This window comes from Stegostoma tigrinum, chromosome 18 (assembly GCF_030684315.1).
Source record: "Stegostoma tigrinum isolate sSteTig4 chromosome 18, sSteTig4.hap1, whole genome shotgun sequence".
Taxonomy (NCBI): domain Eukaryota; kingdom Metazoa; phylum Chordata; class Chondrichthyes; order Orectolobiformes; family Stegostomatidae; genus Stegostoma; species Stegostoma tigrinum.
In genome coordinates, this window is record NC_081371.1 from 34,891,727 (window position 1) to 34,919,223 (window position 27,497).

Genomic DNA, 27,497 nt, shown 5'->3' on the forward strand with positions numbered 1-27,497 from the left:
AAATTGAAGAATTCTTGGTCTTTAAAATAGGTCAGCAAGTAGAAAAGGACAGCTGGACTTTGGAAGTATGTATAACGCAAGCAGGGGAATGTTGTTAAATTCGTAGAAGATATTTATTAGACCGCAATAAAGGCATTGCGTGCAATTCAATTCACTACGTCGTAGGAAGAATATTAGAGCCACAGAAAAGGCACAGTGAAAATTCGCTTGAATAAACCAGAGTACAGAATGTCCAAATCCAATGTGGTTCTGTCCGTTGTATGGGCCTAAAACTGTTGCAGCAATATCCCAATCAACAGGGCAGAGACTCAAAACAATCTGCAATTCTTTTAGACAATCTTAGAGGCATTTAAAATGAATACTTGCCATTTAAATAGGTGACGTCTATCGTCATTTCAGACCAGGATTGGTACATTGGTTCCTAATAGCTAGAGCTTCACAAATGTGTTTACTTTGTGGAGTTGGAAGGAGAATGAGCTCTATTCCAAGCTCCACTCTAGGCCATTGTCAGCTTACCGCAACACTCCTCCTGATTGCTTCCTTCCTCCTTCCAGATTTAGGTATCATCTCAATACCAGGTGTCATTCCTAAAATCCTGACAGGTGAGCCACACTGGATACCTCATTGGCATGTCTAATTTATGATTATTATTATGATTATTGCCTAATTTACGATGATGTGGCTGAATAGACAAATTTAGTTCCGTTCTTGGGCATCTCCGTTGTAGCACACCACACCAATTTGGAGACAGTAAGGAATTCAGCCGTGTTGTGTCTTTGATCTTCTGCTAAGAGAGAGATGGATACCCTATAAAACCCAAGATAACTACAAAAGAGCTGAGAATTCTAACTGTGAAGAGGATGTATATTGATCCGACCTGCAAGAACTGTATATGATAGCATCCAACCCAGTTAGAGGATTGATTTTTCACAGTATAATTTGTCCACTAAGTATGATAACCTGCAGATTAACTTATGTGTGTTTCATATTGGCTAATGCTGAATCTTCATAGCTATTCATTTAATTTCTTTCGTGATTTCAAAACAGGAATTCACGAAAGCTGTACAGCCTCTGTGCCTTGGGCGAATAATCGCATCATATAATGTGAGAAATACTTATGAGCGTGAAATAGCCTACTACCTTGCCTTAGGCCTCTGCCTACTGTTTGTCGTAAGGACTCTCTTTCTACATCCTGCTGTCTTTGGTCTCCAGCACCTTGGGATGCAGATGAGAATAGCGTTGTACAGTTTAATTTATAAAAAGGTATTTATATAATTTGCACTGACATAATTTTATTTCAAATATTCTGCCATTTCATTTGTAAGATAACAGGATATTCCTTTCTCCTGAATAATGTAAATTGGTACATTTTCTGGATCATGGGGCTGCAACAATGCTTATCTGGTTTCACGTCTAGGCTTTCCAACATAGCCAGTACTACTTCTGTCCAACACAGTCACTTCAGGACTAATCTAAGGCTTCACATCTCCTTTATCTACATATTGGCCCAAATGTTTGCTGGCTAGGCAGTCATTATTTCAGTGTAGATGCAAGTTGCACACGGGTGCTTGCAGAATCCCAATTAGAGCAGACTCTAAAAGAATTGCCTGAGAAATTGAAGATTCTGCTGGGCAACTCCCCTGTGCCTAAAACCCTCTGAAAGTCTCCATTTAAATCAGAGAATTGAAAGTAAGCAGATAATTACTCAGGAAAATTAGACTTAAATATATACATACTTACCTTTCACTCTCTCAACTACATTTCCCCTAGATCACTTGCTGTGATCCACGGTTGCTGACCTGACACCTCCAGGGCATGATACACTTCCATTCTTCTCCAGACTCGACCCCACTTTCCTCGCTCCAGACTCGATCCCCCTCTTCACTTGTTCTCTACCTGACTTACCTTCACGCTTGGGAGCTGAACTTCTTTCACCTGCTCTGGACCCAATCCCCACCCCCAGCTGCACTCTGACCTCTCCTTCACCTGCTTCGGACTCAACGTCTCCCTTTCCCATGTTTAGGAGCCAACCCTATTCACCAGCTCCAGGCCTGACCCCTAGTCATTTGCTCTGGACCAGGCTCCCTGCTCCAATGAACCCGACTCCATGTTAATCCATGGGGTGCAGATGCCCCATTACCATCCTCCTGAACTGCTCCACCCTTCATCTGCTCTGGGCACAAACCAAGCCCTGTTCACCCAGGGAGACAATGCCTCCTTCAACTACTCCAGATCCTTCATACTGCAGGAGCTGATTGCCCATCACCTGGTCTGGAACCAAAACCTCGTAAATCCCAGGAGCCAGCCATTTACTTCCCCCACTCTGGATGCTCTCTCTTGTTCGATTGTTCCATTCCCAATCTGTCTCCACACCCCCATTCCTGACACCCAACACGGCTGCACCCCCTGTTTCTCTGCCTCCTGTGACATGGAAACCCCTTCTGCATTTCAGATCAAATCTTTGCCTCTTTCCTCCCAGTTCCTGACCCTGCTTCCCTGCTGCTATCTTCCAACCCAACATATACACCCTGCCAGACCTGATTTCTGCCATGACCTCCTTAATGCGTCCAACAGATCTTCCCTAAACACTGCATCACTTTCCTGGACCATTTGCTAACTTGACCTTGGCACCGTATTCACTTGGTATTCTACTCCTCAGCATCCTATACCCTACCCAATTGACACCCTACTTACCTGGTCCTCTATCCACCTAGCAACCTACTTGTCTGATGCACTGGCACCCTACCTATCTAGCATGTATTCTTCTGGGACCTTCCCCTGACACTTATGAACAATCACTTGGCTGGAGATGTCAAAGTGATTCTGGATGATTAAATGTGTCAGGGTCATCGAGTCATAGCATGGGAAACAGCCCCTTTGTCCAAACAGTCCACACTGATCATGTTCCCAAACTAAATCTAGTCCCACCTACCTGTGCTTGGCCCATATCCCTCCAAACCTATCCTATTTACAAACTTGTCCTAATGCCTTTTAAATGTTGTAACTATAACTGCATTCGCCACTTCCTCTGGCAGTTTATTCCAGGCATGAACCACCCTCCATGTAAAAATGTTGCCCTTCATGTCCTTTTTAAATCTTTCTCCTTTCACCTTGAAAATAATTTTGAACTCTCTCATGCTAGGGGAAACACCCTTGTCATTCAATCAATCTCTGCCCCTCATGATTTTATAAACCTGTATATACTTCATATATAATACAATTTATTCTCTAAATTAAACAGGACTAATCAACTAAGTACCTACATTAAACTGTGATGATGAAAACAATTCTTAAATGCCTGTTTTCCTAAAAAAATATTATTTCTTAACAGATCTTAAAAATGTCAAGCAGAGTACTTGATAAAATTGATACTGGACAACTTGTTAGTCTCCTATCCAATAACCTCAATAAATTTGATGAGGTAAGTGCATTGTGCATGCGATTCACACTGTGTGTAGAAAGGTTTATTTTCCATCAGTTCATTTCAATTGAAGATGTCATTTTTGTTTCAATATACCATGTGAATTCAGGCTCAAGTCTTTTCTGTACATCATTAAGAGGTTAAGCCTGAGTGTGGAATCAACATACATGTTGTCAATGCCACTGAAGAATTTAGCATTTGCCTTTCGGTAACTATAATTCTAATGTCAGTAAAGTCTTCCAGTCAAACTACAACATTATAATATGAACTGCTTAACTAATTAAATAGATAAGTAATACTATTCATTATTATGAATGCTTTAAAATAATTTGCATGAGTGTGTCAGGCATAGGTTTTTATAATGATGGGCTTCCTCTCATCCATTACAAAAAATGTGGATTTGGCTGAAAATTAGAACTCATGCCTCTGAATATACCTCATTTGTGGAGGCATCTCATGATCGTGCATAATTTTGATGGGGTAAATATCCGCTTAGATTATCTCTGGTAGGAGTTAATCTGGAATCTGTGGATTGATTCAGATGTCCATAAAATCCTTTTGGACAGGTAGGGTGTTGATTGGAATATAGTCCTAAAACGCCTTTGGGGGAGGCCAGGTGTCCTGCAAAGGATGTCAGGTTCTCTCCGAGGAAAATAACGTACCTTTTGAGGAAGGCAGAATACTCTTTGAGTTTGCTAAAAGTATACACAAATGTGTGCAAAATGTTCATAAGCTAACTGAAACTGCCCTGAAGAACAGTCAAAAGAACCTGTCAAGAGGAGCTGTTAATTGTGTTGATATTTGTCTTCTTTCTCTTCAAACAAGTTGCAGACAGTCCAATTTAGAATGTAATGGATGAGTTTCCCCAGGTGTCCCACAATACCAAAGCGGTCAAATAGGAACACAAACCTATACAAAAGCAGAGTGATTTCACTTTATTCGGAGCAAAATTACAACAATCTTCAGTTCTAAACATACTATTCCCAATCCCATTTGGCCCTTTAATGTTATAGTGCTTCCCAAGTCACTTGTAGATTTATGCACACGCGCTTTCTCTGGCTCTGTGAAGCTGCTTTCTTTCCCTCTCTCTGATCTCTGCCTCTTGCCATGCTGATCTCTTCAAAACACCCCAGACAATTCCAACACCGATTCAGAGAGAGAGGTCTGCAGGTGAACCCATGTTTTTGAACCTGTTAGATCATTTTCTGGGACTTTCCATAGTTCTGGCCAATCAGGGAGATACACTTAATAGTTTGAAACGAGAATCATCATTTAGACAGCATGCTAAAGATCGTATCTTTGTGTAGCAGGACCCAATGTCTTTCTGTCTGGGCTCTCCTTTGTTTAGCGGATGAGTTGTTGGGTGTGTGTGCACCCAGAATAACTGTTGCCTTTTACATTATGCTATTGTCATTAGCACCTGGCTGCTGAGTTTCACTGTGCCTGGTATGTGGGTTTTGTGATTTCAGAGTTTCACTTGGCCAATGTACCCAGCATCCCTTGCAGTGTGGCCAAGCTAGCAATCTACATTGGGCAGCACGATGGCACAGTGGTTAGCACTGCTGCCTCACGGCACCAGGGGCCCAGGTTCAATTCCAGCCTCAGGTGACTGCCTGTGTGGAGTTTGCACATTCTTCCTGTGTCTGTGTGGGTTTGCTCCAGTTTCCTCCCACAGTCCAAGAGGTGCAGGTTGGGTGGATTGGCCATGGTAAATTGCCCATAGTGTTCAGGAAAGTGTAGATTAGGTGGGTTATAGGGGGATGGGTCTAGGTGCGATGCTCTGAGGTTCGGTGTGGACTTGTTGGGCCGAAGGGCCAGTTTCCACACTGTAGGGATTCTATTCATTTTAGCACCAGGAGGCTGCTACATAGGTGTTTAAAATTCCTATCCTTTAAATCTTAAAAAAAAATGGATGTAGTGAAATGTATGTGCCCCTGTACACCTTTGACCTCCTAAGGGGCTTTCATATCCTTCACGCCAACATATATCCCCACCTCAACCATTTTCCTTTAATGCCACCTTATGCCACCCAAGCCCTCACCAATCTCCCTTTGTCCTTACATCCACCACACCAATTTACCCAGTTTCCATCATGACAGATGTCAGGACCTCACAACACTCAATGTGAGAAGAAATATTATAAAGTTCTAAGTGTTCATTTCAGATCTCTTGTAAGTATTGCTGTTTTCTTGAAAACACACTAAAATTCTTCCAACCATACAATTCCTTACAACCACAAACACTTAATTTAGGTACTTAACTCCATTTAGCAACATACATTTAAAATCATACTTCTATTTGACATTGGCAAAGAGTTAACAACCATTTGGATATGTCAAATTGTGAAACGGCAGACACCCTCCTGATATGAAATAATGTTGTAACATCAGTCATGTAGCACTAATTGCTTCCTAAGCCCTCAGGCTTATGTTAATAGAATGAAGTAGCAGTCAATTAGTAAAAATCTTTTTTAAACGTTATTACACTATCGCTGCACTAAGGCTGGCATGCTGCAAAACCTGCCACTATACCTGGCATCTCTGCACGCTTTCCAGAGTCCACTTCCCAGGGAACCCTAACACCCCTGAATGAGAATCAGAACTTGAGAGCCATAGTCTTCCTTCACAAATTTGTGGAGCCAGGAAATTTCCTGACTCTGCACTTGCAACTCAGAAGCAAAAATCAAGACTTCCGTGCTCATTTCTGTAGTGAAATTCCTAATATCCATAAGAAATATGGCAGGTAGACTGCTTTTAGGTGATGTACAGATTAATATTGTCTCCCAGGTCATTCTAAATTGTGTTAGCTTTTGTTAAGTAGGTGAATCACTGACTTGTTCAAATTCCCAACTTTTGTCCTATCTTTTACCAAAATATTTCTCAAATCACTAAATATCTTTTGGATTCTCCATTCCTGAAGTAAGGATTTACATTCCACAGCATATCATCTCTCTTTCCCAATGCCAACTTAATGAATTTTTTGATTAGAATTTTAACTCTTCAGGGAAAATGGGTTCGAGTGTGGGCAGAAGGAAGAAAAAACTCTGAAAAGTGCTATAGAGTCAGGAGCACAATATTGTCCCATTCACTTCCAGTTATAATCGGATGCGTTTGTCAGGAAGAGTGAATACCTGTCAAGCTGTTGGGTAAGTTGTTAAATTATTCCAAGGAGCATTTAGTTCAAGATTTAACTCAAACTCTGTCTTTAACAACCAGCGCATGAGTTTCCTGAGTTGTGTGGAGTTTGCCAAGGCCAACAAAGCAAAAACATAACAGGGAGTGCTGCTTTACTGAAACTGACAGACTGGGAAGCCTTCAGACAGGGAGACTGAATAGAAGCATCCCTGCTTAGGTGAGAGAAAACACTGGTCACTTCATCTTCTGAGAGTATGCCCTTGCTGTTTGTTAGGCAATATACATCTTGATGGAAACCAGTTCACCTGTCTTGGATGTCACTCACCTAGAGGTAGTTTTGCCTGTTACCAATCTTCACTGAAGCATGATAGCATTTATGGAGCTCTATTTTGGACCTCGAGCGAGGTCCCACATCAACAGCTCATGCAGCAGCATCTGTGGCTGTCTTTGCACCTACATATCATTTCACAGAGCAGGGGGAATGCATACTGAGATCTAGCTGGAAGAAAATGTGATTCCAAACACAGAGGATTGGCTCTCCGTATCTATCTTCCTTTGAGCACCAGTAATTCAAGTGGCATGCATTACTAATGGCTGTCACTGGAGGACACTTCCACCTTGGTGATCTGCCTTATCCAGGAATTCTTCTGCAAGGAGCAAAAAAACCAAATTGTGGGAGTGAGAAATGGGAGTGTAAAGGAGAGAATGAGGAAAGTCACAGTGAGGGTGGATGTAAGATGGCGCCAAGATAAGTGTGGGCCTAAGTGTTGGCTGTTCAACTGTGTTCAACTGGTGACGTGAGGAGGTACCTTAAAAGAGTTAGTGGAGCCACAAGGTGTATTGATCTGAAGAGATTTGTAGAGGAAAATGATGAGAAAATCAACGTGTGGGTCATGGTGCCTGAAAGTTAACATCATTCACCTTTCCTGCTGATATGAGATACTTGAAGATTCCGGGATGTTGTCCCCAGATTTCAATAGAGCACACACTTGCTGTTCACTTCCTCAACCACTTTGACCTTCACCTCCTTGCCTTCTTTCCTTCCTTGGCAAGCACCACTTCATTCGATTCCTCCGATCTTACAGTAGAACTTTCAGATAAGAACATGATACCCTTCGAACGGCCTTTGCAATTGTCTTTCCCATTCCCCTGGCTGTTGAAGCCTCAGGAATCAATGTATAATCCAGCCATTTTGACACTATTGGTGTCCCTTTAACTAAGAAGACTCTCATTGACAGATTTGGTATGTACCTTGCCCACCCTTTCTGATTGGTTGGGAAATCTGAAGCAGAATACCATTTGGTGTTAACTGGCCACACAAAGTTAGTTACTGAATCAGCTAGGTTGTTGCTCCACTAACAGCCTCCCTGCTACAAGTTTAGATAAGTTATTGTTAAAGTAAGATAATATTTCACCAATTCTTTGATTCCCTTTCTCCAATCATTATCTTTATTTCATGTTAATTGTTTTTGGACAAAAATTGAATGGATAATCAAGTGAAAATACTTAATGGGGCAGCAGAGGTCCTTTCCATTTGGGAAAGCTTATTATGAACTGTAAAGGAGCAGGAGTAAGCTGTTCAAACTTTTGAGCCTGCTCTGCCATTCATCAGGATTATAGATAAATCATCATTTCTCACATCCACTTTATTACCTTTTCCCCATTGCCCTTGATCCCTTTACTGTTCAAGAATCAGTCTTAAATGTACACAAGGACTCTGCCCTCACAGCTCACATTGGTAAGGAGCTCCGAAGACTCACAAACCCTCTGAGAGAAAAAAATTCCTCCTCGTCTTAGCCTCAAATTGGCATCTATTTTGTATAGAGACAGAGGTACAACGCTTTGATGGAGAAGTGAAAGATTTGAAACCTCTTCTGAACAGAAACAGAAGAACTGATCTTATCCTCATTTTTTCACCACTTTTGGCATTTATCATGAAAATTAGCTTGAGGCTGGATCCACTGCTGCTCATTAATATGAGTAATGTAAACATTAAATGTCAGTTCATCTGCTTGTCATCTTATTTACATCCACAGACATATTGTCTGTCTGTATGTATTTAAACCAAATCACTAATTTATGTTTATATGCCTTCAACAGCAAATTTTTTGATAGTACAAGGACTTGTGCTTTTTGTTTATGCAGGGCGTGGCAGTTGCCCACTACGTCTGGATTGCACCAGTGCAAGTAGTTCTTTTAATGGGATTGCTCTGGAATGAATTGACAGAATTTGCATTTTGTGGATTGGGTTTCGTAATAATGCTTGCCCTTTTCCAAGCCTGGCTGGGGAAGAAGATGATGCAATATAGGTGACAAATTCTTTCATTAATTATTAGTAATAACTAAGTCATCAACTGTAGTAAAATTTCATGCGTATATAATTCCTTTCCATATTCTTCATGGCTTTTAGATTTATTGTACACAAACATCAATTTAACTCAGTTAGCAGTCTTTCTACTGAGCCAGAAGAATTCAGTTCAACATCTACTGTGGACTTGAATGTATTATCTAAGTAGGAAATGGATGATGAAATACAGAGGGAATGTCACATTGGTAGTGGTGTCATTTTTGGATATGACACTGGCCCTGATTTTCACCAGGCAGAGACTGTCTCACCCTGGCAAAAAATGACAGAATTTGTCAAGAATCACAAGTCTCTCCCCCGAAACCTTGTCTCTCTCATTGTCACTTGCATGAGATTTGGGGTGTGGGTCAGGGATCATGCAAGCATGGTTCCTAGAGACAGCTGTCTCCACTGAAATGGGATTTAAGAGTCCTTTAAGTGTGGTGATTAGAACAGGCCTGTTCTCAGTATATTTCTTTCAGATTTTGGGAACTGGTGTACTCCACAGATGTGATCCCATGATACTTGATAAGAGTGAGAACTTTTTTTTCGGACAGAGCACCCAGTATTCATTTGAGGTAGAACTGAGGTACCTTTGGAGGAGGGGATTTGTTGATGCTCTTTAGGACAGTTATCTGTGGCAAGGTTGTGCATAACTAGTGCACAATATTTTGGAGCTGTCCAATTTGTGAAGATCTGTCTGGAAATGTCATCAATTATTGACCTGTCAAACAGTCTCAATTAGTGTTGATTTATCAAGAGGCCTCTAGTGAGTCTCAAAATGTGGAACGTACCATTGACCAGAAGCTGAACTAGTCCAGCCAAGTAAATACTGTTACTCCTAAAGTCAGTCACTGGTTTGGAATTCTGCAGTGAATAACTCAACTTCTAGTTCCTGAAAACTATCCACCATCAACAACAAGTCAAGAGAGTTGAAATAGTCTCTACTTACCTGGATCAGACCATCTCCAACAGCACTCAGAAAACTCAACACTATCCAGGACAAAGCAGCCCACGTGATAGTCGTATATTCTAACATCTTGAACATTCACTGCCTACATTATCAGCGTATAGTGGCAGCAGTATATACCATCTATAAGATTTCTGCAACAACTCACCAAGACTCTTTCCAAACTAGTGACTTCTACTACCTAGAAGGATAAGGCTAGCAAATACATGGGAACATTTCCACTGCCTGCAAATTCCTCTCCAAGCCACTTACCATTCTGGCTTGGCCCTGCATTATCATTCTTTCACTGTCACTTGGTCAAATTCATGGAACTCACTTCCCAGCAGCATTGTAGGTGTTCCTACATTTCATGGACTGCTGCAGTTCAAAAAGGTGGCTCTTCACCTTCTCTCACACAATTAAATATGTGTAATAAATGCTGGCCTAGCCAACTATGGCAAAGCTTAAGATTATGAATTACAGTGTTTCATCAATACATAGAGTTCTGTGATATAAAAATGTCAATAATAGACGTCTAGTTTTTCCCTATGTGCATGGATATTTGTGGATTTTTAAAAATTCCTTCCATTGATAAATAGATCCAGCTGTTTATTGAATGAAAATGCTTATAGACTGAAGGTTTCTAAGTGCTTGAGGGAGATATTTCATCAGATAAGGTATTAACCACAAATGAAATGCTTGTTTTGATAAGTCATTGAACACTAAAGTGAAATATTTGCTCTCACAAGAAATTTATTCATTCAAGTTTAGTCTAATGGCTGTTGTATCAACAGGAGCTATTTTTTCCAAGTAATATAACAAATAAACTGGCAACTTTACTTGTCTCATGATGCCTACACATTAATACCCAAGCCAAAGAATGTGTGAATTGGTAAAGAGAGGGAAGGGCAAAAGGTGATGAGGGGGAGATGAGTTAGCATGATGCTAAAGAACACCATGAAGTTGATTGGGGTCATATGGTGTGTCAGGGACAAAAGGAAGATCAGAACAGGATAGCAAAGAGTCTATAAGGGCCACAGGGAATTGATAGTTGGGTATTGATTAGCACATGGGCCCATGGGGTATGAAAAACTATGTATGGTTTGACTGACAAGGGTGGCACAAGGAGGAATGAAGGGGTAGAGTGTGGATTCAGGGTCAAAAGGTGGCACAGGAGTATGGCAGACAATCAGGTTAGCTGCAGGCTCACAAACAGGCATGGGCGGGGCAGAGAGACTGATGGGGTGAAAGTAGGAGGGATACCATCATAGGGATCAATGCACAGAAAAAAGGCCTTTCAGTCCAATGTGGCCACGCCAGTCAAAAACAACAACGTAACTATTTTAATCCCATTTTCCAGCACTTGGCCATAGCCTATTATGGCTTGACATCACAAGTGTACATTGTGTACATATGTGTACACCTCTTAAATGTGATGAGAGCTTCTGCCTCTACCACCCTTACAGGTAGTGAGATTTTCTTTACATATGCTCTAAATCTGTTGCCTTAAACCTAGTGATCATTGATCCCTCCACCAAGGGGAAATGTTTCTTCCTATCTACCCCATCAATGCCTCTCGCAATTTTGTACATTTCATGTTTTTGTTCCAACCTTTACTTTTAATCTTTGCATACAATGACTCTGATCCCAGGAAAACTTTTGCCCAGCCAACAAAGAAACTGGGTCACTGCTTAAACGCTTCTGAAGTCACTTGGAGCACCTCCCAGTCCAACCCAGGGTGAAAATCCCAAGTGAAGGTGTTCATGTTTAAAGGTTTAGTTTGTAGAGCAATGATCTCTCCAGATTTAACTCCCCCAAACCAGGATTGAAAACCAATGCAATTGTCAGGCAGACATAGAGATCCCAAAGCCCTGTTTGAAAAAGAATTCAAAATTGTCCCGATATCCTGGTCAATACTTTCCTCTCAAATAACCATAAAATCAAATGAACTGATCGTATACTTTTTAACTATTTGTGGATTTTCCTCTGCACAGATTGGCTCTTGGGCCTCCCTGCAGTCTACAATGAGTGCACTTCAAAGTAATCAATTGAGTGTATTCCAAGTTTTCTTTCTGACATTGTTATAGGGCTTATATACGTATATGTAGACTATTCAGTAAATATTTTGCTTCAAAAACTGCCATAAATATCAATTTGTGCTTCATAAAACTTACTAAACATAGCCAGCTTTGCCAGAGAGTAGCACTGGACAGCATGTCCCATTACTTAGACTTTGTCCTACACCCGTCTGCCTGAAATGTTTTTGCAATATACTACAAGTGGGAGGAAGGAAAATGAGACAACTGAAACCTTAATGAATAATGGAAGCAACAATCTATTTCCTTCAACAACAAAAGTTAAGGACTAATCAGGAAACAGAGGAAGGGCAGAGAAGGAATTAAGGTGAATTAGAATCAAACTAAATTAGATTAAGAGAAGGAAAGTGAGAAAATAATGGAAAGGAAAATAAAAAATAAAGTTAATATTTAAATTTTACCATTTTAATACCTTGAATAACAATTTACTATCTGCAAAAGTGAGAGTTTACAGTTTCAAATATTTGTGTACTGTGTTGGAGATATTATGTAGCATCACAGTGGGTCAGGTGGCTCATGTTATTTCCTATGTTATAGCGAGTTAACAATAGCGTATCAAAGGTGGTATAATTAATTATGTCAGAGTTGAGGCCCTGCGTCACTGAAAGCAATTACAAAGCAATTACAGAATGCCGTGACATGTGATTACATCTTGCAACGATAGCAATTCCTTGTGTGTGGGCTAATACAAAATACCTCACGTATATTGTGTGATTGAGGGGCTAAGATGAATACAGTGATTCAATCTTAATAAACTGCAGCAAGTCATGATGTCCTTCTGCTGATGAATTTTTCATTTGTTAATGAGTCTCCTGACAGACATAATTACAGCCTTAAACCATTTCTGTATTTTCACATTGTAGAATACTAATTTAGAGTAAAAAGAATGATCTATTAAGCTGGTAGTTGTTGAATTCTGATTAACAATTTAGTGTTTCAGCATTTATTATAGTGCATGTCCATGATTGAATCTTTATTTTGTTTCCATATTTGGACATGTTTTATACTTAGCGTGTAATACAAAGGCAAAATGGTTTGATGTACCAGCTTATTGTCTAGTTGGAGTAAGTTTGTATTACTGCTCTCTTACTGAGCTATCATTAGAAGCTCCATGAGTAAGTCAAGCACATTCTAAAGAAATCAGAGATGAACTGGAAGGCATTCATACTTATTGTATTTACCTTGTACATTCAGTGATTAGATACACAGCAGGTTTGATGCAGGATTGTACTAGGCTGACTTGCTCCTTTCTCAGTTCAGAGGATGATTTATGATGTGTATCAAGGATGAAACAAGGTAAACAGGAGGCAAAGAACCAGTGCAAATAAGGAAAAATATAATGCAAATCAGAAGAGATAGTGCTGTAGTAGTAAACAGAAAATAATTGGTTTTGTTTTCAAAAACAACAGAGACAAACGTGCAGGAATAATAAATGAACGACTTGCAATCACCTCTGAAATTATTGACAATATTCAGTCAGTGAAGGTGTACTGCTGGGAGGATGCTATGGAAAAGATTATTGATAACATAAGGCAGTAAGTTACATTTTGATTCTGTGCCATAGTTCACATTTGGGAAATATTTAGCTTGTGAATTAATACGAAGCCAATTATTTTTTCCATGCTATTTAAATTTAATTGATCAATGGCTGATGGTAGGTGTTGGGTGGGACAGATTAGTAATTATTAGTGCATGCTCTATTTTGTTATAAGAACGACAAATACTGGTTTAATTCAGCAATTTGAATGACTTAAGAAACTTTCTTGCTGTGATAATAACTGTCTACAGCAAAAATAAATATATTAGAAATGAGTGAGTCATTGCCCTAATCCAGCCAATCTTCTTTCACTTATTTTCTTCCTTTCCTACTCGCTTCCTCAATAGTTTTATTATGTTGATTTTTTATCTATCCCTTCACTTACCTGTTTACTGTATCCTTGGGGACCCTTCTTCCAGTTTAGAGATGGGAGCTTTTAACCAAATGCAGCCTGGAAAATTTAGAGGTTCAATCTAAGTTTAAGTAGCCATATATGAACACATAGCCAACACTCAGATCTATAAGTAAAAGTGCTTTTTTCCCTGTGTTATGTTGTTTATTATAAGTTATCATGAGTTTTATAAAAAGATCATTATAAAGTTCCCATTGTAATACTTTTTGTGTTCATTCTAATCTGACAGGGCTGAACTAAAGCTGACGAGAAAAGTTGCCTACTGCAGATACTTCAGTAGTTCAGCTTTCTTTTTCTCAGGCTTTTTTGTTGTGTTCCTGTCTGTGGTGCCTTATGCTTTCACTCATACCATAAAACTGCGGAGGATATTCACCACTATTTCATACAACATTGTCCTTCGAATGACAGTCACCAGACAATTTCCATCAGCTATACAAACATGGTATGATTCTTTGGGAGCTATACGTAAAATACAGGTATGTCAGTGGAATATTGGTGGGGAAGGTGGTTATAAAAGTCCTAATCCTCCAAATGAAAATATATTTTAAACTTTATCATTGTGTTTAATAGTCAGAACTCTTTTTTCATAGTTCTGGCTTTCACTAGGATACAATACAACTGCTAACCAATTGTTTAACTGATTTTGTGAGCACTGTATGAATGGTGTTTACAAACATTCATTTTTCTTTGTTTCAACCAACAGAGTTGGTTTTTTTAATGAAATTTCATCAAATCTAGATATTCTACTGATTTATGATGCAGCTCCCAGCAAGATTAGTGAGAAATGTTGTTATGAAAGAATGCTTTGTGAAGCAAGATTGAATTTATTTGTTTGGTTAATCTATACTTCACTATTCTTTCAAAATGCTGTTTTCTTGTATCTATCGAGGTATAATGACACTCATAAATGACTGTCAATTGTAGAAAGATAAAATGGATGGAAAGCATTTTATGTTATAACATGAACTTCCTAGTCATTTCTAGTTATACTTATTTTAGGAAATTGTTTTGAAAGATACAACATAATTGTTTCTCACCAACCTGATTCTAATCATAACATTTGTGGAGTACTTATATGTGCTCAGCTGGCATTGAGGCTGAAAGTATAACTACAGTCTAAGTACCACTTTCTAATGGAACATTTTGTAAACTTAATCAGCCTTGTGTAAAGTTCATTTAAAATTTGAGATCAACATTTAATACTGTTTAAATTCACTAACAGATTAACGGAGTCTAAGTATAAATTAGTAAAGCTATTTTCAAGTTACAATATAAAGGATTTATCATGCTTTGTTCTGGAGTTTGTCAATTCTGAATTTTACAAATGGATTCAAAAAATTGACCAACTCAAACCATTGGCTCGTACCTAATCCTCAGGAGCTAATGAACAAGGGTTTAATAATAACTTTGTCTTTCAGGACTTCTTACACAAAGATGAACACAAAACTGTGGAATACAACCTAACAACTAAAGAGGTCGAGATGGTAAATGTGACAGCTTCTTGGGATGAGGTTAGAATTAATGCTCTAGACTGTGGAATCTTTTGACAATTCCTGTATATTTGAACCTATAATAAACATTGAGCCAATCAGTGTATGCTTTGCAGCAAATTGATTTATCCAGTAAGTCGAAGATCAAAAAGGACTGCATTCTAACTCACAATTAACAATTTCTGAAAAAAATTCCTTCCTCAGTCATGCCTGATGTCTAAATAGCTCGATAAAAAAATGTTATTGGAGTTCCAGTCAAGCCCAAACAGACCCCAGACCACACCCCAACCACTGACTATAAAGAACTGTAAGGCAAACTGACACAACTGGTCAATTGCGCAGACTTGCTTTGTCTGTGCTCATTTCTAGGTTCATTTACTTCTCAGAAATAAAAGTAAGTTAGCTCAATTTTAGATTATATCATTCTCAGTGCAAACTCAAAAAGAACAAGAAGTTTTAAGACAACAAGAAGCTTTCCACAAATGCCATGTAATCAGACAGAGTAACATTATAGAATGTACATAAACATTTATACTTTTGAGGCTTCAACAATTATGGAAAATTTAATAAATTACATTGATGCATGTAATGTATACCATGAGTACATTTGATTTATTCGTAGTAGGAAAGCCATTCATACATAGAACATCAAGAGAGCTTCAATCAGTTGATCTGCTTGCTGGATTATCACTGTAATTCAAGAATCATTGACATGCAGCTTCAAGTATGCAGTAGGTGGAATCTAGGCAAGTTCCTTACAGAAAGTGTTAGTGCATGGAATATTATAGTAATCGATATGATACCATACCAGATTTTGACACCAGAAGCGTTGAACAGCTAAGAGAAAAATAAAAATGCAGCACTATGAAATACTTTGGGAATATTTTAAAATTTGTAAAATTAAAAGTTCAAAAAACAGCCAACATGGATACTACAGGTTAAATAATATCCTTCTAGGTTTCTACAGACATTTTTAGCCTTTCTAAGCTACATTCTGTAGAAATAATGTGCATTGAGGAGGGATATCCTAATTCTCTGCAAGTAAGGTCCATTGAGGAGGGATCTATAACATCATTTACATTCCTAACTTTTCTCTTTATGCCCCACAAGGGGCAATGGCAGTGTAGAGGTGATGTCACTGGAAAAGTAATCCAGAATCCCAGCTGGTGGTTATGGCCTTGAGTCCCAACCATGGCAGATGGTGAAGTGCAAATTCAATAAAAGACTAGAATTAATAAAAAAAAGGTTTACCTGATGGTGACCATATAACCAATGTTCATTGTTGCAAGGAAACATCTGGCTCACTAATATCCTTCAGGGAAGGAAATCTGCTGACCCTACCTTGCCTGGCTCTAAACCCGCAGAAGTGTGGGTGACTCTTAACTGCCCTTCGGGCAATTCAGGGTAGGCAATAAACGATGGCCTAGCCAGTGAACAAGGGATAGCCTGTGTGAGAACTGTGTCTATTCAAACCACCAGGGAATAGGAGCTTATATTCAAGAATATTTCATTTGGCAAAAAAGGAGGTTTTACTTCATACCTAGTTCATGCTATTTCTGAGCCTGATCTTGCTGGAATTAGGAACAAATAGACTGTTCTTAAAAGAAAAAGGAATAATGAGGGTATTTATCGAGTTTTGAGAAGATTTGTAGCTCAGGATGAGGTTCTGGATGTGAGTTTGCTCGCTGAGCTGGAAGGTTAGTTTTCAGACGTTTCGTCACCATTTTAGGTAACATCATCAGTGAGCCTCCGATGAAGCGCTGGTGTTATGTCCCGCTTTCTATTTATCTGGTTAGGTTTCCTTGGGTTGGTGATGTCATTTCCTGTTCTTTTTCTCAGAGGATGGTAGATTGGCTCCAAGTCAATGTGTGTGTTGATGGAGTTCCGGTTGGAATGCCATGCTTCTAGGAATTCTCGTGCATGTCTCTGTTTGGCTTGTCCTAGGATGGATGTGTTGTCCCAATCAAAGTGGTGTCCTTCCTTATCTGTATGTAAGGATACGAGTGATAGTGGGTCATGTCGTTTTGTGGCTAGTTGATGTTCATGTATCCTGGTGGCTAGCTTCCTGCCAGTTTGTCCAATGTAGTGTTTGTCACAGTTCTTGCAAGGTATTTTGTAGATGACGTTCGTTTTATTTGTTGTCTGTATAGGGTCTTTTAAGTTCATTAGCTGATGAACAGCTAATGAACTTAAAAGACCCTATACAGACAACAAATAAAACGAACGTCATCTACAAAATACCTTGCAAGAACTGTGACAAACACTACATTGGACAAACTGGAAGGAAGCTAGCCACCAGGATACATGAACATCAACTAGTCACAAAACGACATGACCCACTATCACTCGTATCCTTACATACAGATAAGGATTGGGACAACACCTCCATCCTAGGACAAGCCAAACAGAGACACGCACGAGAATTCCTAGAAGCATGGCATTCCAACCGGAACTCCATCAACAAACACATTGACTTGGAGCCAATCTACCATCCCCTGAGAAAAAGAACAGGAAATGACATCACCAACCCAAGGAAACCTAACCAGATAAATAGAAAGCGGGACATAACACCAGTGCTTCGTCGGAGGCTCACTGATGATGTTACCTAGAATGGTGACAAAACGTCTGAAAACTAACCTTCCAGCTCAGCGAGCAAACTCTCATCCAGAGGGTATTTATTTTTGCATTGCAACATTTGACACAAATCTGTTGAACGAATTCAAATAATAACAACACTTTTTTTTCTAAAATTAAACAGGGAATTGGTGAGTTGTTTGAAAAGGTTAAACAGAAGGACTCTGAATGTAACATGGCGAATGGAGATGATGGACTGTTTTTCAGTAATTTCTCTTTACACGTTACACCTGTCCTGAAGAATATAAGCTTTAAATTAGAAAAAGGTGAACTGCTGGCTGTAGCTGGATCCACAGGATCTGGAAAGGTAAGAGAGTTGATCTTTAATGATGCATTCATATTGGTAACATGCCGTGAAAAGTATCTCTTACGGTAATGGTGAACTCAGAAAACAGGCAAGGTAGACTTTATTTGTACTTGAAATACAATTACAAAAACAGAACTGAATGCTGTAATTGAAGGTATTCCTAAATCACTTAAAAGTATATTTCAAATTAACTTTGCATATTGGAGATTCTCAATTGATTAAGACAAAATTTAAATATAGGTGCCTGTTTGCAGATTTTTGTGTATTTATGGGCTGAAATTTGTACCTCCTGGGGCTATGCTGGCAGCTGGAGGGGGAGCTTGTAAAATTAGGTACCATATATATGCACTATGTCCATTGCCTGTGACCCAATTTGATTTTCTTTCTGTTACCAGCAAAGGGTGAGGCATCAAAGCACATCGATCGGTTGGCTATTTGAGAGATTGCATTCCCAATGGACATCTTCCCCCTCATCATCCATTCCATTTCCCTTCCCCAGTACCAGCAATCATCCCAATCCCATTCTCCCCTCAAACTATCAGCCTCTTAAACAGAACCCCTTAACTCACTTACCCCTTCGTCGGGGCACTTTCAGGACTGACCCTGCCAAAACCCCTCCTCCTCCCCTTAATGTCACCACCATGACTCTCTTGAATTCCTGAAGAAAAGAAATACCCAAAACATTGGCTGCTCCTTTCCCCCAGATGCTGCCTGACCTGCTGTGTGACATAAGAACATAAGAGCTAGGAGCAGGAGTAGGCCATCTGGCCCCTTGAGCCTGTCCCGCCATTTAATAAGATCATGGCTGATCTTTCGGAGACTCAGCTCCACTTACCTGCTCACTCACCATAACCCTTAATTCCTTTACTGTTCAAAAATTTATCTAGCCTTGCCTTAAAAACATTCAGCGTGGTAGCTTCAACCGCTTCACTGGGCAGTGAATTCCACAGATTCACAACCCTTTGAGTGAAGAGGTTCCTGCTGACCTCAGTCCTACATCTGCTTCCCTTTATTTTGAGATGATGCCCTTTAGACCTAGTTTCACCTGCTAGCGGAAACAACCTCCCTGCCTCCATCTTATCTATTCCCTTCATAATCTTAAATGTTTCTGTATGATCTCCCCTCATTCTTCTGAATTCCAATAAGTATAATCTCAGTCTACTCAGTCTCTCCTCATAATCCAACCCTCTCAACTCTGGAATCAAGCGAGTGAATCTCCTCTGCACCCCCTCCAGTGCTAGTATATCTCTTCTCAAGTAAGGAGACCAAAACTGCACACAGTACTCCAGGTGTGGCCTCACCAGGACCCTATACAGCTGCAGCAAAGCCTCCCTGTTTTTAAACTCCATCCCTCTAGCAATGACAGATAAAATTCCAATTGCCTTTTTAATTACCTGCTGCACCCACAATCCCACCTTCAGCGATTCATGCACAAGGACGCCCAAGTCCCTCTGCACAGCAGCGTGCTGCAGTTTTTTGCCATTTAAAACATAGACCATTTTGCTGTTATTCCTACCAAAATGGATGACCTCACACTAATCAATATTGTACTCCATCTGCCCAACCTTTGCCCCCTCACTTAGACTATCTATATCTCTCTGCAGACTTTCATGTCTTCTGCACTTTGCTCTACCACTCACCTTAGCGTCATCTGCAAATTTTGACACACCAGACTTAGTCCCCAACTCCAAATCATCTATGTAAATTGTGAACAATTGCGGTCCCAACACTGATCCCTGAGCCACTGACCGCCAACCAGAAAAACACTCATTTACCCCTACTCTTTGCTTTCTACTGGTCAAACAATCCTCTATCCATGCCAATATATTACATGTAATACCATGCAACTTTATCTTATGTAGCAGTTTTTGGTGTGGCACCTTGTCAAATGCCTTCTGGAAATCCAGATACACCACATCCACAGGTTCTCCATTGTCCACCATGCAAGTGTTGTCCTCAAAGAATTCCACCAAATTAGTTAAACATTACCTGTTCTTCATGAACCCATGCTGGGTGTTCCCAATTGGGACAATTTATATCCAGATGTCTTGCTATTTCTTCCTTAATGATAGATTCAAGCATTTTCCCTACTACCGAAGTTAAGCTAACTGGCCTGTAGTTACCTGCTTTTTGTCTACTTCCTTTTTTAAACAGTGGCATCACATTGGCTGTTTTCCAATCTGCAGGAGCCACCCCAGAGTCCAGTGAATTGTGGCAAATAGTTACTAGTGCATTTGCTATTTCCCCCATCACCTCTTTTAGTACTCTGGGATGCATTTCATCAGGGCCAGGGCACTTGTCTACCTTTAGCCTCATTAGCTTGCCCAGCATTGCCTCCTTAGTGGTAATGATAGTTTCTAGGTCTTCATCTTCAATACCATTTTTGCTATTAGTTTTTGGCATGTTATTTGTGTCTTCCACTGTGAAGACTGACACGAAATAACGTTTTATTGTCTCCACTATTTTCTCATTCCCAGTTATTAAATTGTCCTTCTCATCCTCTAAGGGACCAATGTTTACCTTCGCTACTCTTTTACAATTTACATATTTATAGAAACTTTTGCTGCCTGTTTTTATATTCTGAGCTAGCTTACTCTCATAATCTGTCTTACTTTTCTTTATAACTTTTTTGTGGCTTTCTGTTGGCCTTTAAAGATTTCCCAGTCTGCTAGTTTCCCACTACTCTTTGCTTTTTAGTATTTTTTTTTCAATATGATACTTTCCTTTATTTCCTTAGACATCCATGGCTGGCTCTCTCTTTTCCTATAGCTCTTCCTTATCACTGGAATATACTTCTGCTGAGCACGGTGAAAAATCATTTTGAAAGTCCTCTACTGTTCCTCAATTGACCCACCATAAGATTTTTGCTCCCATTCTACCTTAGCTAATTCTTCCCACATTCCTTTATAGTCTCCTTTGTTTAAGCACAGAACATAGGTACTGGGTTTAAACTTCTCATGCTCCATCTGTATTTTAAATTCAACCATACTGTCATCGTTCCTTCCGAGAGGATTTCTAACTGTGAGATCTTTAATTATTCCTGTCTCATTACACAGGATTAGATCTAGGATAGCTTACTCCCTTGTAGGCTCCATTACATACTGTTCAAGGAAATTATCACAGATACAGTCTATGAGCCCCTCCTCAAGGCTGCCATGACTGAGCTGGTTTGTCCAATCGATATGTAGATTAAAATCCCCCATGATAATTGCTGTACCATTTTTACATGCATTAGCTATTTCTATGTTTATTGCCCGCTCACACAATGATGTAATTATTTGGTAGCCTATAGACCACACCTATCAGTGACTTCTTCTCCCTGCTATTCCTAATTTCCACCCAAATGGATTCAACGTTCTGTTAAGTAGAGCCTGTATCATCTCTCACTACCGCCCTGATATCATCCTTAAAGATCAGAGCAACACCACCCCACTTACCGTCCTGTCTGTCCTTCTGAACAGTTTGATACCCCTGGATATTTAACGCTCAGTCATGACCATCCTGTGACCATGTCTCTATGATGGCATCTAAATCATACACATTTGCCATAATTTGCACCATCAACTCATCCACCTTGTTTCGAATGCTCCAAGCATTCAAATAAAGTGCCCTTATGTCAGTTTTTGCACCTTCTTTTTGGGTGCTATTACCTCCATTACTAACAGCTCTTGAGTTCTCCTTCCCCTTAACTTTTTTTCCTAATTTTCAATGGAGTTGAAGCTTCTTCATCACCTGCTAACCTGCTGCTTTGCCTTACTTTAATTGTTATTCTCCCTCTGTGCTCACTTCTCCCTACCTCCCTACTCACTAGTTTAAAGTCCTATTAACCACCCAATTTACCCTTTTCACCAGAAAACTGGACCCAGCCCTGTTCAGGTGGAGCCCATCCCAGCGGTATAGATCGCTCCTGTCCCAGAACTGATGACAGTGCCCCATGAAAAGGAAACCCTCTTTCCCACGCCACTGTTTTAGCCACGTGTTTATTTCCCTGATCGTCACCTCCCTTTCCAATTTGCACGTGGCTCAGGCAGCAATCCAGTGATTATGACCCCAAATACATTTTTTAATTTTGTTCCTAGCTTTTCATAGTCCCAAAACAAGTCTTTTTTCCTAGTCCTGCCTATGTGGTTCGTACCTATGTGGACGTCAACAACTGGATCCTCCCCCTTCCTCTACAGTATCCTCTCAAGCCAGTCAGAGATGTCTCGCACCCTGGCACCGGGCAGGCAGCGCACCATGCGGCACTCTCTATCCTGCTCACAGAGGACACTGACTATCCTCCTGATGATGGAATCCCCTACAACTACAATCTGTCTTTTTGCTCCTCCCTCTTGAATGGCCTCCTGGACCATGGTGCCTTGGTCAGCTGACTTATCCTTCCTGTAGCCCTGATCCTCATCCACACAGGGAGCAAGTGCCTCATACCTGTGGGACAATATCAAGGGCTGCGGCTCCTGTGCTCCTGTCTGCAGGGTTCCTCTACCTGCCTCACTCGCAGTCACACACTGCTGCCCCTGCCCACCGATCGAATTAACATTACTTAATCTACCAGGTGTGACTGCCTCTTGGAACACAGCATCCAGGTGTTTCTCCCCCTCCCGGATGTGCCGCAGTGTTTGGAGCTCAGATTCCAGCTCATCAATTTTCAGCTGGAGCTCCTCAAGCAGCCAACGCTTGCTGCAGGTTGCTGTAGTGCTCTTCCAGCCTTCCGTCCATCTACCTTGAATTCTAGCATCTGCAGTTATTTTTCTGTCTCTAAGTGAATCTCTACCACCCCTTCCTCATGACACTGATGAGACCTGAGAGCAGCTGGCTATTTGTACTGCCGGCAGCTCTCAGAGGTGGGACCTTCTGCCCAGATGGAGAAAGCAGGTCTCATTTTAACCAGCTAGTAGCCCAACTTTAAGTGGTTTTAGGGTAACCTGTGGGATTGGGGTGTTTTATCTGAGATAATGGGAACTGCAGATGCTAGAGAATACAAGATAATAAAGTGTGAAGCTGGATGAACACAGCAGGCCAAGCAGCATCTCAGGAGCACAAAAACTGACGTTTCGAGCCTAGACCCTTCGTCAGAGAGGGGGATAGGGTGTGGGATCTGGAATAAATAGGGAGAGAGGGGGAGACGGACCGAAGATGGAGAGAGAAGAAGATAGGTGGAGAGGAGAGTATAGGTGGGGAGGTAGGGAGGGGATAGGTCAGTCCAGGGAAGATGGACAGGTCAAGGAGGTGGGATGAGGTGGTAGGTAGGAAATGGAGGTGCGGCTTGAGGTGGGAGGAAGGGATGGGTGAGAGGAAGAACAGGTTAGGGAGGCAGAGACAGACTGGGCTGGTTTTGGGATGCAGTGGGGGGAGGGGAAGAGCTGGGCTGGTTTTGGGGTGCGGTGGGGGAAGGGGAGATTTTGAAGCTGGTGAAGTCCACATTGATACCATTGGGCTGCAGGGTTTCCAAGCGGAATATGAGCTGCTGTTCCTGCAACCTTCGGGTGGCATCATTGTGGCACTGCAGGAGGCCCATGATGGACATGTCATCTAAAGAATGGGAGGGGGAGTGGAAATGGTTCGCGACTGGGAGGTGCAGTTGTTTATTGCGAACCGAGCGGAGGTGTTCTGCAAAGTGGTCCCCAAGCCTCCGCTTGGTTTCCTCAATGTAGAGGAAGCCACACCGGGTACAATGGATACAGTATACCACATTGGCAGATGTGCAGGTGAACCTCTGCTTAATATGGAAAGTCATCTTGGGACCTGGGATAGGGGTGAGGGAGGAGGTGTGGGGGCAAGTGTAGCACTTCCTGCGGTTGCGGGGGAAGGTGCCGGGCGTGGTGGGGTTGGAGGGCAGTGTGGAGTGAACAAGGGAGTCACGGAGAGAGTGGTCTCTCCGGAAAGCAGACAAGGGTGGGGATAGAAAAATGTCTTGGGTGGTGGGGTCGGATTGTAGATGGCAGAAGTGTTGGAGGATGATGCGTTGTATCCGGAGGTTGGTGGGGTGGTGTGTGAGAACGAGGGGGATCCTCTTTGGGCGGTTGTGGTGGGGGCGGGCTGCGAGGAATGTGCTGTGGGAAATGCGGGAGACGCGGTCAAGGGCATTCTCGACCACTGTGGGGGGAAGGTTGCAGCCGTTGAAGAACTTGGACATCTGGGATGTGCAGGAGTGGAATGCCTCATCCTGGGAGCAGATGTGTTTGTTTAAATACCTGGGACTTTCCATGGGCTAAAATGAGGGAATAAATTACTTAAGTCGTCTGCGGGGTCACTTGAACAATTGTTATGGACCAGACCAGACCCCGTCAAAATATATTAAGAAGGTAGCCTCGACCCTAATTTATTCTTATTTCAAAGGTAAATGTGAGTTGCTGTGTTCCAGATGCAATTTGATTGGCCAAACTGCTCAACATTAAGCAAAACACAACTTATACAAACATGGTAGTTAAAATACAACAAAAAGAAACAAAAGAAAGAGGAACCAAAAAAACTGCAGATGCTTTAAATCAGAAACAAAAACCAGAAGTTGCTGGAAGAGCTCAGCAGGTCTAGCACCATCTGTGAAGAAAAGTCAGAGTTAACATTTTGGATCCGGTGACCCTTCCTCAGAACAGTTCTGAAGATGAGTCACCAGACCTGAAAAGTTAATTCTGATTTTTCTTCACGGATGCTACCAGACATTCTGAGCTTTTCCAGCAACTTCTGTTTTGTAAAAGAAAAAGGAACTTGGAATAACTTAATTCTATTGGAAAACTTAACGGAATAATAGATTATTTTCTACTATACAGCAAATGTTCCAATACAGTAACATTCCATAAACACACCCTTGGCAAAATGCACATTCAGAAAACAGATTGTCTCACATGCAGAGATATTAGGAACTGCATATGCAGGAGAATCTGCGATAACAAAGTGTGGAGCTGGATGAACACAGCAGGCCAAGCAGCATCTTAGGAGCAGGAAAGTTGATGTTTCAGGCCTAGACCCTTCATCAGAAAGTCATCAGATTGTCTCACATGCAGTTCTCCAATCTAGGAAGAAAGAACACCAAAAGATCATTCTGAGGGAGAGAATACACCAGCCTGGAGAAATTCATTGCCTTCTAACACTGCTGAGACCCCAGCAACAACTGGTGAATGCCAACTAAAATTTTTGGATCTTTGAGAGCTTGACCACATCCACTCAAGCTGTTTCTGTTGTTCCAACTTGTAAAAAATACCCAAGTCCTCACATGTTGCTTATCTTCTCATCAACTGCTCCACCTGTCCCCCAATCTGTCTCTAAAAGAAACCAGGGCAAAACACACCTCTTAAAGCTACACTCATACAATTATCAATAATTAATAATCAGTCTGAGCTAATTTAACTTCTTTTGAAAAAGGCATTTAAGCTCAGATCCGTATCTCCTTTTTGATTCAAATCTTTCTGGAAGTTTCACAAATTGGGATGAATGTTGCCTGCAGATTACCCAGCTTGAAAAATTAATGAAGCCAAGCATGGGAACATTAAACGAGTTGTTGTACTTCTGGTAACAACTTTTACTTCACAGATAAAGAGAATGGATTTGAAACTGCATAACTGGAAGACTTGGTCTCTATCTCCTCATTGCTCTTATTATTTCAAAACCAGCATCTAATGATAAAACAATTTGGAGAAACATCCATTCAATGAGAAATAGGTTCTTGATTGTTAAGGGGATCAAAGGTTACAAGGAGAAGGTGTGAGAATGGGGTTGAAAAGCTTATCGAATGGCAGAATAGATCCAACGGGCCAAATGGCCTAATTTCAGCTCGTATGTCTTATGGTCTAAATATGTAGGATGTCTATATATTTTATAACTGCTGAAGATACATGATATCAATAAGACAAGCATGGTCTCAGATTAAAACATAACACTCTAAACATTCTGAGGAATTTTTTTCAAGTGTCTAGTCCTGATCTTCCTTTTTGTATAGACTGTCCTTTTAAGCTTTATGTCTGCATTTGTATGTGTTTAATGATGTTTTGTTATTTTTCTAGGGGTTAATAAATAATAAAATTTGTCTCTTTTATTCAAGAGGACTTTATAATTACCTCCTTTGGTTTTGAATCAAATTGAAATTTAATTGAAGTGTGGTAGCTGTGTGCTAAAAAAGAATTTAAAATCTTTGTGACACTTGACTGAGGATTATAAAGAGTGGAGAGCTCTCCTCACTTGATTGCAACAAAGTGTATCTCAAAAACTCACATTTGTAGCATGTTCCATTGAAATGAGAAACGGTTTACACATGAGACAGTGAGAACTGCCAATGTTGGAGTCAGAGATAACACAGTGTGGAGCTGGAGGAACACAGCAGACAAGGCAGCAGCAGAGGAGCAGGAAAGCTTGCATCAGGAACCTAGGCCCTGCTCCTCTGATGCTGCCTGACCTGCCGCGTTCCTCCAGCTCCACACTGTGTTATTAATGGTTTACACGTGTTTTGTACCAAGCAAGAGCTGTTTGCTTGATTGATATCAGGCAGCCTTGGCCTGCTGTGGCAGTTTAGTCCTGGCATGGAGGTCTTCTTTGGTGGTTTCCAGGTATTCCAGGAACCTGGTGTGAAGGTATACTCCCGGGAAGGTGATTTCGGCCTGCTTTTCCGGTGTACCCCGAATGCAGGAGTCTTCAATTTAACTGTGATGAACTTTTCTTCCACTGTCATCCCAAAGTGTGATAATTTTCTATCCTATTGATGCTACATAAACATCATGTTTGTTTTGATTTTTTTAAGGTAGAGGGGTGAAAGTCCAATTATGTCCCTTTGCAAATAGGGCACTGGTTTAAATGGTGGCCTAAATTGGGTAAAAATTCACCTTAATAGAAGCAATAGGATTTTGTGCAATAACTTAATAACGTTCCCTATTTCTATTATGTCTTATTTAGAGCTCACTCTTGATGATGATAATGGGAGAATTGGAGCCATCAGAGGGTAAAATTAAACATAGTGGCAGAATCTCCTTCTCACCTCAGGTGCCCTGGATCATGCCTGGAACAATTAAGGAAAACATTATATTTGGACTTTCTTATGATGAGTACAGATATACCAGTGTTATCAATGCATGTCAGCTCGAGGAGGTAGGCTTGCCATCAGAATGTGTGTTAAAACAATGATTTTTGCGTATACTGATTTTTCATGACATCTTGTTTATTATATACAGTGGCATTAATGTTTTTAC

At 40.7% G+C, this 27,497-nt stretch overlaps 1 protein-coding gene across 2 annotated transcripts in view; it reads left to right on the forward strand.

The window, feature by feature from the left end:
• Positions 1 to 27,497, forward strand: part of cftr (CF transmembrane conductance regulator) — a 115,585-nt gene that overhangs the window by 25,228 nt on the left and 62,860 nt on the right. For both annotated transcript variants that reach the window (XM_048549303.2, XM_048549304.2), the window contains exons 4-11: positions 1,048 to 1,263; positions 3,332 to 3,421; positions 8,701 to 8,864; positions 13,354 to 13,479; positions 14,123 to 14,369; positions 15,312 to 15,404; positions 18,142 to 18,324; positions 27,205 to 27,396. In XM_048549303.2, the coding sequence (XP_048405260.1) occupies positions 1,048 to 1,263; positions 3,332 to 3,421; positions 8,701 to 8,864; positions 13,354 to 13,479; positions 14,123 to 14,369; positions 15,312 to 15,404; positions 18,142 to 18,324; positions 27,205 to 27,396 (1,311 nt within the window). The remainder of the gene's footprint in view (positions 1 to 1,047; positions 1,264 to 3,331; positions 3,422 to 8,700; positions 8,865 to 13,353; positions 13,480 to 14,122; positions 14,370 to 15,311; positions 15,405 to 18,141; positions 18,325 to 27,204; positions 27,397 to 27,497) is intronic.